Source organism: Podarcis pityusensis, assembly GCF_964106645.2.
Source record: "Podarcis pityusensis genome assembly, chromosome: 1".
NCBI classification, from domain to species: domain Eukaryota; kingdom Metazoa; phylum Chordata; class Lepidosauria; order Squamata; family Lacertidae; genus Podarcis; species Podarcis pityusensis.
Genome location: NC_138028.1, coordinates 73,912,150 through 73,924,150, shown reverse-complemented (window position 1 = coordinate 73,924,150; position 12,001 = coordinate 73,912,150). Strand labels below are relative to the sequence as shown.

The window sequence follows — 12,001 nt, the reverse complement described above, 5'->3', positions numbered from 1 at the left end:
GCATTCCTCGAAGGACATAATGCTCTCTGCCTCTCTCACTGATCTGCCCAGCTTCATGCCTAGAATAAAAATCAGCTCTGACTTTCAGGCTACCTTTATTAAAGAGGAAAGTCTAATCTGCCTTGTTTCATGATTTGAGAGTCCTGTTATGAGAAAGACTTTACATTCTCTGCCTTAGGCTGAGATCCTGGGCAAACACGGTTAAGTTCCACTGAGGTCAATGGAGCTACTGGCAAGCAAATATTAGGATTAGGGCTACCCTCGCACTGCCACACTCATACATGTCTTGATTCTAGGTATTTGTACAATGGTGTTTACATGGGTGAACTATTATTGAATGAATTTCTCATCCTTGCCTTGCATATTCATTTTGCTGAGAGAGAACATATGGCCCAGGCTGCCAATTAATTTTAATGGGAATCACAAGACTGATTCATGGCTCACAGATATGCAGATTTACTCCTTTGACAGTTTAAAATAAGTCACACCGTGCCCTGATTATTGATTCACACCTTAAGAAGAGAAAGTACTGACATCTCACACATACACACAAATTCTTCCCCCAGCTTTGTGAATCAGTTCTCCCACAACACTTGGCATTTCAACAATATTTTCCCTGTGCCTTTTCATTTTCCCTACAGACACTCTAATCCAAAACACATTTACCTGGGAAGTAAGTCCAAATTTTTTCATATAGGATTTACAGTCAAGGGTGTATGCACAGGACTGCAGCCTAAACATCACTTAGCAGCACATGTCTTAATACCTTTGTGGATCTGCATTTAACTTAAAGGTTATACAATTGCCATGTGCTCTGTATTGATTGCACTGGCTTTGGTTATGCTTCCAGTTTAAATGCTTCTGTAGCGCCCTCAAAACTCACCCTTTGTTATCTCAGAAGAAAAGGAATGCCTGCTTAAACAAACGCAAAAGAAAATGGTTTCCATTTTCCTTAACGCTGCTGTGGCTTAGAAAAACCAACGGCAAATTAAGCCCAAGAATCCACCACAAAATCACACCTGTACCACATGTGCTGATATGCAACACAGAAAAGGGAAAACCCAAGCTACCTTGAACAAGGCAAAACAGAAGCTCTCAATAGTTGCCTTCAGAGCCTCAGTTCATCCCGACTGGAATTTAAAGGGGCAGATACAAAGGGTGTGTGTGAATATGCTAGACAGCCTTTCCAGAGAACTGCAGCTCTCAAACCACTTGGTTTTCATATAGAGGGGACATTTTGGGACTTCATTAAAATCACAGATGTGTTCCAGTGTTCTCCTGTGTGATAATACATTACCAGTGCTACCTCAATAGCAGCTATGTCTTTTACTTGCTGTCGGTCACTGAATTTTCTCCTTCCTTTTGCTTCTTGCTTAACGCTTGATCTTTTTATTATGTCTTTAGACATGCTGTTAGCAGCCCAGAGTAGCTGGGGAAACCCAGCCAGATGGGTAGGGTATAAATAAAAAAAGCATTATTATTAAATACAGTCATACCTTGAAAGTCGAATGGAATCCGTTCCAAAAGTCTGTTTGACTTCCAAAACGTTTGGAAACCAAAGCGCGGCATCTGATTGGCTGCAGGAAGCTCATGCAGCCAATCGGAAGCTGTCGGATGTTCAGGTTCCAAAATAACGTTCGAAAACTGGAACACTCACTTCTGGGTTTCAATTGTTCAGGAGCCAATTTGTTCAGGAGTCAATTTATTCGGAAGCCAAGGCGTTTGAGATCCAAAATACAACTGTAATATTATTATTATTAATTTATTTATTCATTGGGTCAGTTTAATTCTTCGCTGCTAAGCAATAATCTTGGCTGATCACTGGTGAAGCATTATTTTCCTTAGATTGTTGGTTTACATTTGCTTGATTTTCACAAAATGAATTGGTTGTCTCCCCACTCCCAATATTCTATTAGCTATAATACCTAGAACAACTAAGGGAGGGGGATCAGAAAGAGGATACCGAGCCCACGATTATCAGTGAATCTACTATTCAGTTTTAAAGTGCAAGCCTAATCATGTCTACTCAGAAGTAAGTCCCACTGAAGCCAATTTGGCTTACCACCAGGTAAGTGGAGTGAGGATTGGAGCCTCACTACCTTTTACTCCCTCAATATAGACTTATGGCTACAGACTTATTCTGGAAGGAAGGCTGACCCAGTAGGTTAAGTGCAAGAATGGCCAATAAAACTGCTGCAAGAAATGAAGATGGAATGGAATAAAAGAGCATAACTTTCAGCACCACATCTCAGTGCCAGGCAAACCAGTTCCTGTTGACTTTATGTGTATCATATAACTAAGAAGCAAACAGAACTTATGTCAGAGGAAAAAAGGAGGGCTACTGTACTTGCTCGCTATGGTGTGGATGAGCTTGCATCAAAGAAAGTATTGCCCACACTTTCCAGTATATTTCTTTGTTGCTTTCCTTACTGCAAAAAGTCCATTTTGGGGGTGGGGGAATGAGTTTGTTGGGCAAAACCTTCCAATCAACTTTTATAGTGCAACTTGAATTTGCAGGTGACTGAATTCCACCCCAAAATAACGAAAGTCTGGAAAGGCCCTGAGTGAGATACGTGATATTGCTCCTTCAATGAAATGTGTTGCCTTTTAAGGATTTATACGTTTTGCTTTGACACTATCCTGCTGCTGCTTGCTATATATTTGAGACTGCTGTCACTTTATTGTTTATTTTTTATGCTTTTAAGCTCATACAGTGCAACACTTTGCACGGTCTTCTCTCAGAAAAGCAGTAGATCAATCATCGCTTTAATAGCAAATGCAGCTGGGTTGAGCCCTTATCGGTTTGGAAATGAAACAGGATCACTGAGAAAATAAGACAGCAGCTTCAAAAGACCCTGAAGACTCCCTAAGTACATAGCAGTATGTAAGTTTGTAAATTAAAATAAAAGTATTTTTTTTAATGGGCTGCCAATGAAGGGCTTGTGAGTTTCTAAAATGTGTGGAATGTTTAGGCAATCATTTGGCAGGTGAGGAAACTGAAGTTGTAGAGAGGAGAAAGAAATTGTTCTGCTCATGTCTCTTAACAATATAAAGTATAGTTAATATCCTGGAATGAGAGGTGGGGAGGAGGATATGTGTGGTGATTTTTTTTTATAAAAAAAACACCTTTCACTATTAAATAATGTTTTAGGAAGGGAAGAAAGATGCACCCATATTCTACAGAACGCTCCTGAACATACTGCTTGCATTCTAACGCTACCTAGCTATAAAATGCTCAGCAGGAGTAGAGGCCAGGATGAAAACTGAGTGATATAGCACAGTGGGGGAAGACTTTGGTTGGGAATAGGAGAAGATAAAAAGTATCAGTTGCCTTCTCCACTACCCCTTCCCCAAGCTAAACAGCACTGTAAGGTTTCTGTTCCAGACTGGCTGAAAGTCCTGGACAACAGGAGGGGTGTCTGTGTGTGTGTGTAGATGCTGCGAAACTCTGTGTATCCGGCATGCTTTTTAAAAACTGAATTTTACAATGATAACATGCATCCCAAATATAAAATAGCTAAACACACACACACACACACACACACACACACTTCTGAGCTAACATGATACAATATTCTGAACTAAACCCAGAAAATATATGAAATCAGTTACAGTGAGCCTATTGTGGACTGTCAATAACATCATTATTAGGGACATGGTACTAACCTTTGATGCTTTTCTTTCCCTTCTCATAGAACTCAAATACCTTGAAAAGGAATAAAATTGTGCCACGCTGCCAGAAGTGAATTATTTCTACCCTAGCTCCACATCACCTTGAGAAATTGCTTGCCAGTTTCTCAACTAATGTTATCTCCCACATCTTTGGGTACCAGGAGTCAATAGCTACTCCTTAGGAAGCCACTAACACTCTGGCTGCTGATTCACCAAGCGCTTATCAGAGCCCTACTTTCAGATCTCCTGCCCTAGAAATACTGTAAATTCAAAAAAGCAAAGTGCAGAGAGGGTTGCACAGTATATTTTCAAAATATTATTATTATTATTATTTATACCCTACCCGTCTGGCTAGGCTCATTATGTTAAAATCCCAATTCCAAAACTCCTGAACTCTGTGGTACCCCACCAAATAGGAAGATAACTTTTGAAGAACCCAACACCCCCTCCAACACATTGGAGAGGATCTAAGGCTGTTAAAAGAAGCTGTCATGGAGTAAGATATGGTTTGTGAAAGGGCTTTAATGAAATTGATCTGAAAGGAGTTTTCTCCCAAAGTTAAGTTCCATTCTCCATCATCAGCCCAAAGAGGATCTCTGGGGTGGGTCTTCTGAGGGGTGTGTATTCTGGCACCATTTTGTCTGGGGGGGGGAAGCACTGCATACAGCATGTTATAAAACCCACTGAGCAAACACTGACCTGGGCTGATTGGGTAGATCTCATTATCGGTCCCAAAAAACAGGTTCCGGGTCAGCTTGTGAGGATCTATTTTCTGAGGAGTGGATGAGGCAGGGCAGAGCGAGAACCTGCGCCGAAGAAAATTCTCTTCCTTCATGGCATGAGCAGTAGGGGTTTTCTGAAAGGAACAGACCAAAATAACAACAGCGTCAAGTCACAGAATATTTAAACAGTACATTCAGATTAAATAATTAAAAGGCCCTTTTTTGCTATTTTGAATCTGCCTATTCTTAAACTGTATTGGTTATCTGTCCCCCCCATCCGTCCGTCCCGCCCCCCTGATTTTACATGTTATTGCTGGGAGCTTGCTAGCTCTGGCAAGTGGGGAAAAAACTTAAAATGTTATTTTTCTAAATTGTGCTGGTGTAATATTTATTCTTCAACACAGTCGTACCTTGGTTTTCAAATTTAATCCATTCTGGGAGTCGGTTCGACTTCCAGAACAGTTCAAAAACCAATCAGAAGCTGTGCCGGATGTTCAGCTTCCAAAAATCATTCGAAAACTGGAACAATCACTTCCGGGTTTCAATAGTTTGGGAACCAAAACATTCAAGTTTAAAGGTGTTTGGCTTCCGAGATTCCACTGTAATGCATTCTGAAATTACTTTTGGTCAGGCTGTGCTAAATGAAAATATATTATCTGAACAATATCTGATATCCACATCAGGGGGTAGCAAAGGATACCTGGTGTCCACCCCTCTCCCCACCTTTCAGTTAAAAAAAAAAAATCTTGCTGAAATTTAAATGTTTTTGTTTGCAGCTCAGCCTCAGGACTGACAGTCAGGGCTCTGCAGCCCAGGGCCCCCAAAATGAACACGCAGACAGCACCAGAGGGTGGCCCAGCATCAAGCAGGCCCAGTGACATATCCTCAGTTCACATAGGAGTTTCAGAACATAGGAAGCTATAAAGCTGGCAATTCTGATCACGCCTCTAAAACAGTTGGGGATTTGCCATCATTCCAGGACCCCCATCACCTGCCATATTCAGTCTTCAAACCGATGCCACAATCAAGAGAGAGCTAGTTGCCCCAGAGAAATTCCACCCACACAAGTAACTTATTGCCTAACCATAGTTATTATCCATAGAACACAGCAGATAATGACATAGCTAGCATGTTTATGCTTACAAAAAAGTAGTACCAGGGATGTTTCGGTTACATGTAAGACCTCAGTTAGTGTAGCTAACTAGAGAAACCACAACATAAGCCCAAGCGTAATATGGTAAGGACATAGCACACCTTTTGAAAGGAAAAATGTGTTTTTTCATCAGAAGGCAGCCTTTTTTTTTTTTTTTAAAAAAGGTGCATTTTATTGGGGGTGGGGGTTATTACAAACAAACATTACATAAAGCAACTGAAATAAATTTGATGCAAATAAAGCAAAACCAACCCAAAGCAGGCCGAGAATTATAACCTCTGCAGGCCGACTTGTAACACTTGACTCTCCCACTCATATCATGCCAAGTGCCAGCTGGGGAAAGTGGCATCGCTTTAGCCACAATGTTTGCAACCAGGCTCCAATTCTTAAAAGTCCCTTTTGGCAGCCGTTGTTCACAAACAGCTTATTGGTCCAACTACCAAGCGCCTGAATTAGCAGAGAGAGGGCTGGCGGAGCTATTCTTTCCTCTTCTGTACTGCTAAAAGCAATACCTATTGAAACAGAGCTATTACCACAGTGTTTAGCATCTCATAGCCGGCCAGGATAAGTGCACTTCACATATGCATGAGATAAGCAAACAAGCATGGAATCAGCTCTGCAGCATTAATCTCAATCAGGGCGCTATTCTTTGAAAATAGCAAGCTGCCGGTCCTTACAATTTCGAGGAACGGCTTGAAAAATCTGCAGAGCGGTGGAATGGATGCAACTTCCAGTGGAAACGCCATGGGGCTTCCTAGCGATGGGTGAACTGCCCATCTCACTGCTTCTATAGGGCATGCAGTCAAAGTCACAGCAAATAACTATTTGGGACAACACACAGGTCTTGCATGGTGCTCCTTGCCATTCAGGTGTTGGCTGCCTCCTACTTGCCACTTCCAAACCCTGGAACCAGCACTGGGAAAAGAAAAGCTACACCTCAGAGAAACCCTTTAAAAACAATAGGCAACAATGACTAATTATTCCAGGCTGCAAAGAAGTTGGAGGACAAGGTCTGCCTGTGCTCTTGTTTCCCAGTCTATTCGGCACCATTTCAAGCTGCATTGATGGCATGTTCCACTCTTATAGATTAAAAAGTAACAAAACAGGACGATGCTGAACATGAGGTTGGTTTCCCAAAGAAGAGGGAAGGGGTGGTGTTTCAGCATGGATCATGTGTACTCCAAGAGTAAATTCACACACATGAGGAAGGAGCAAGTTACAGAGCTGAGATGCCTGGCTGGGTTGTATTAGAGAGAACAAGAAGAATCTACCACTCTGATCTCAAAGGCACATGCTGCTGCGACAAGGTTAGTAGTATGTGACAAATGAGGGGAACTGTTTGCAGAAAATTACCCATTTGATGGGAGAGACTACTGATACACAGCTCTGTCTTCTAAGTAATCTGTCTTCATTCAGATGGACAACTTCAGATGTCCAACAGCCACCTCTCTCATATGTTCCACGTTTGTGGAGATCACACACTGAGGTACAAAGTGACTGTCTGCTATTTAAGACCATCAGTACAGACCTGCCTTTCTCAAATCTTGGGTCCCTAGCTGTTGTTGGACTACAACTCCCATCTTCGCTGACCACTGACCTGCTAGCTGTGGATGATGGGAGTTGTAGTCCAACAACTTCTGGGAGCCTAAGTTTGAGAAAGGCTGGTACAGACAGAGACTCCATGGGTGTTCTTTCCCCAACTCTAACCGGACAACAGTCTCCTCCCCTACTGCTGGAGACAGGCAAGGAAGACCACAACCGTGAAAAATGTATGCGCCCTATCTCAAGCTTATTAAGATCACTTAAGAAGGCTTGCATCAGAATCCATCCATTTGTATGGCAAACTTAAACCAGGAGTTGTTTTTTTCCTGAGGTGACCCTATCATTATGCAATTCCTTCCCCAAAGAGGCCCATCTGATCTTCCCCATGTAAACCACTGGGAAAGCTTCTGCTTTTTTAAAAATAATGTTTTTAAATGTTCAGAAGTTGCTGATAGTTTATCATTCTTACAAACTGTGATCCTCGTGAACTTGAAAAACAACAACAACAAAGTTTCCACATGCGGAAAGGCAGGACACATCTTAAATTATAAACATAGGGTTGGGAGAGGGGAAGGACAATCCGCTAGAATGAATTGCTCTGAGTTGGCAACACAAAGAACTGCTATATGTACCGTATGTAAGTGGGTTACATTATTTCTGATGGTTGAAGTATTTATCTTTTTCCTCTGCTTTAAGTGCTTTATTGTATTTACTGCTGGTGTTAAATTGTGTTTAAAAGGGTGAAAGCTGCTGCCTTTTAAACATTTGTTGTTAATTGTCTACGGCTTGTCATAAAAAAACCAACAGGGTACAAATGGTATAAATGAACAAATAACACTCAACAGAAACAGGCTTGTGTGTTTGTTTTGGTCCAGGTGTGCTAATGCAATGAGACAAAGAAATATCAAAATGTATTTTCTCCAGGCAGTTAATGGTACCGAATAAGAGCAGTAAGGCAGATAGCTGACAGAATAAAATGTGTTGATTTATCTGGGGAAGGGTTGTCGCTCCATGGCAAAGCATCTGCTTTGTGTGTAGAAGGTCCCAATCCCTGACATCTCCCAACTGGAGAACCACTACCAGTCCGTGTAGGCCATAATGAGCTAGATGGACCAATGGTCTGACTCGGTACAAGGTAGCTTCCTATGTTTGCATTCCCCAGGCAGCTTACAACAAAACAGAGAGAATGGGATGGGCTCAGATGCAAGAAAACGATGGGGAAGACAGCAAAGTTCTTTAAACAAGTGCAATGTTTTTGACAAGAGAAGATGCATTGCTAAGCTACACTTGAAGATTTGTTTCCTAAAATACAGATTCCATCTTCCAGACACAAAATATGAGAAACGCACCTTTAACTCACAACCAAAGAACAATGAAATAGAGAGTGTTTAGAAAAGTTTCAGCATCTAGAGGGGAAAAAACCTTTAATAAATCTTTCACGGTGGTGATCTGGCAAAATAAGCTTTCACAATGTTATAGTAACAGAATCACAAAAGACAGAACAATCAAGCAACACACAACTTCTTTGTTTTATCTGCCTGCAAATACAGACCCCTATAGCATCCAAGACAAGAAATGGCAGATAAATCAAACCAGACTTGCTGAACTATTCCAAAAAGCTGGCATTAAATTCAAAATGCTCTAGACGTGGCAGATCTGCTGGAGCGATCACTGGATTTGCAAACTGATGCTGCTGAGCTAAACAGACATTGCATTTTAAAATGAAAAGAGTGCCCTACCATGATGTAACCCTACTTTGGCATGCCTCACAGGGCCTATCTATGCCATCTTCAGGTTTTAACAGTATAAGTGAGAGATGGGAGGGAGGGGCATGCGGGGATGAGACCCCAATTCCATCCCACCACCACCATTCCAAAGGGTGACCTTGTGAAGCCAAGAGCCTTCTGCACTTGTGGAGCCCCCTCATCCCCACTGTTGAACTTGGGGAATATCAGAATGGCAAGGGGGAGATGGAGACAAGGATTGACCCCTCTGAGCAGGAAGAGTGTAATGTGTGGTGGCAAAGGCTTAAAGATGCCCACAGACACAAAGAGCAGATTTTGATCCCCACAATTGAAGACTCCTATCTTAACCCACAATAATCTTTCAGACACCCACTTCCCTTCTTTAATTGTTTTTGAAAACTGTGCAAAAATGTTTTGTAATAATTTCATTTGGGCTGGATCCAGAGGCGGCCATGAAAGGAAAATGCTTGGATCCAGCTTATTCTCCAGTGAGTGGAAGTCTGGGGAAGGTGATCTCCAGCTTCCAGACTGAAGCAAATTTTCAGAGGGCTCAGGGCATTGCAAAGGGAAAGGGGACCTAGGACCTGAGAGCACTTCAATCCATGAATGGACCTCTGCCCGTTTATCTGATTCCACAACTTCTTATTGAGTTCACAGCCAGAATCACTGCTAGTCTGGCAAGCTGCTACTTTTTAATTTTTTTAAAAATAATGATGATAGAATTTACTAGGGTGGTTTACATGGAACCAAATATAATAAAAATAAAATAAAATGCAAAACAGATATGAGATGAATGTAATCAAAACCAGAATTAAAAAGTGCTGGCACAACTGTTCATGCTATCTCTATCTATCTATCTATCTATCTATCTATCTATCTATAATGCAAAACTGTTCTGGGAATTGCATTATTTCCTTGATGACATCACCGAAGACATAGTCAATGAGCAGAGTACAGAGCTCAACTCTATAAGGTAAAAGAATAATGGTCAACTGAACACAATAAAGTGGCTTTCATTGAAAACTATTCATGTGCGGCAGTGCTCTAGAAGAGAACTGTAAGGATCAATAATACTGGAAAGAAATATGTATCAGGAGTGGGGAACTTGTGGTCCTCCAGATGTTTTTGGACTCCAGCCCCATCATCCCTAGCTGGTATGGCCAATACTTAGGGATGACAGAACAGGGCTACAGGTTCCCCATCCCTGTTATAGAGCATTTACTACCAACACTATCAAAAGAATTGATCCTCCTCAAATGGCGGGACCTGGGTTTATCTCTTTCCAGTATTTTTCAAGAGTATTGTTTCCTTTTGAGCCAATACATTTCTTTTACCAGTGCTTTGCTTTGAAATTTCTGCAGTTTCACATTAGAAGATTAGATCACGTCTACCTTGAGAGAAAATATTGGGCGGATATTCATAGAAATTAACTTGGCTTTACATTTATTTCTTTCATTTCCTCTGACCTTTTAGCATTTAAACTGATTGCTGCGCAGAAGGCAATTAGTATGACAAAGAACAGTCAATTTGCCGTTGCACAGGGGAACTCTTGTCTTGATAAAGGTAATTTATTAGCCTTTCTCTTGATACGGAATGATATTGTGCTTCAGTTTCTTCTTTGATTAGATCAGTTTCTTCTTCAGTTTCTTCTTCAGTTTCTTCTTCAGTTTCTTCAGATCAGTGCTTCAATTTCTTCTTTGATTAGATCACCAATGTGGCGTCCTCCACGTGCTGCAAGGCTGTGGACATTAACTCAAGAATGTTAATGTGCACATGGGGCACACAGAGTTGTTTTCCTCCTCAGGTGTGCTTCTGAGCACATTTGTCCACACCTGACCACTTTCTATGGAACTCTGTCTCACTGCATTCTGTCCACACTAGTGGGCAGTGCTTGATACATTGTGCGTTGTTGTCGCTTTCCCACAATTAGTACTTCCGCTGAGTTTTGGAAACCTGAGATTCCAAAATCTCATTGTGCACCGCCCCACAATGTGCACACCTACCACTTTGCAATGACAGTTTCTGATAATGCCCTGTCACAAAGCACTCCCATGCAAAGCCTGGTCTGTACCTGACTCCCCTGTAAACAACAATATTTTTTAAGGAAAGACTGTCACAATCTAGCAGTACAGTGGTACCCCTGGTTATGAACTTAATTCGTTCCGGAGGTACATTCTTAACCTGAAACTGTTCTTAACCTGAGGTACCACTTTAGCCAATGGAGCCTCCCGCTGCCGCCGCACCACTGCTGCACGATTTCTGTTCTCATCCTGAGGTAAAGTTCTTAACCTGAGGTACTACTTCCGGGTTAGTGGAGTCTGTAACCCGAGGTACCACTGTATTGGGTTAGTGCTTCCATTAAAATCAATAGCTACAGGCCATAAGATGCTTGCGTCACTTATGCATTGATAGCAGTCAAGGACATTGTTGGCTAGAAGGTGACATAAATGATACAGAGGTACTGAGGAAATAGACCTGCAAGTACACAAGATTTCATAAACAATTATAATGTTCCATTATAACTCTGGGCAACTTTTTTAAAAAGTTAATCGCATTTTGACCTTGGCCATGTCATGAACGGGTGTGATCATTGCACTTGGCAATTACTATTAGTTTAAAGTGTCTAGAGCAGCTATGACACCCAATATTTATCAGCAATCTCTTGGCCTTCTCTTGGGATGGAATAATTTAGTGCCTTTCCAGTGCTGATTAACAATATTAATTAGTTCTGGGGTTGCTAGCAAGCTACATAAACTCCTGGCTTGTTGACCCGCCAAACAATTTTCTGGTAACTAATATGCAGAGTGATTATAAGTGGCCTCTTGAAGAGAGTCCCCTGACAGACAGCAAACAACCTCCTTAACAAGGAGAAGCAGGAATAAACAGTATCTGTCATTCTAAAGGCAATCATTCCTAGAGCATTTAACCGAGAAGAAAAATGTGTCTCAGGCAAGGGACAGTGCAAACAGACCCACACACAAAGGGCTCATCCACACTTCAATTTCTCCTGTGATTTCTTCCATTTGTCCCCTGATTTCTAGGCATGGGTCTAAGAGGTGGGGGGTTGTCCCACTACTTACCCCAGGAGAACCCACTGTTTACTGCTGAACTGGAACAAACATAAATCTGCAGAAAAGCCAATTGGCATTTGTTCCAATTCAGCAGTA

At 41.6% G+C, this 12,001-nt stretch overlaps 1 protein-coding gene across 2 annotated transcripts in view; it reads right to left on the bottom strand.

The window, feature by feature from the left end:
* The window catches only part of OSBPL5 (oxysterol binding protein like 5), a 126,887-nt gene that overhangs the window by 50,081 nt on the left and 64,805 nt on the right, over positions 1-12,001 (bottom strand). For both annotated transcript variants that reach the window (XM_081001118.1, XM_081001119.1), the window contains exon 2: positions 4,372-4,528. In XM_081001118.1, the coding sequence (XP_080857244.1) occupies positions 4,372-4,528 (157 nt within the window). The remainder of the gene's footprint in view (positions 1-4,371; positions 4,529-12,001) is intronic.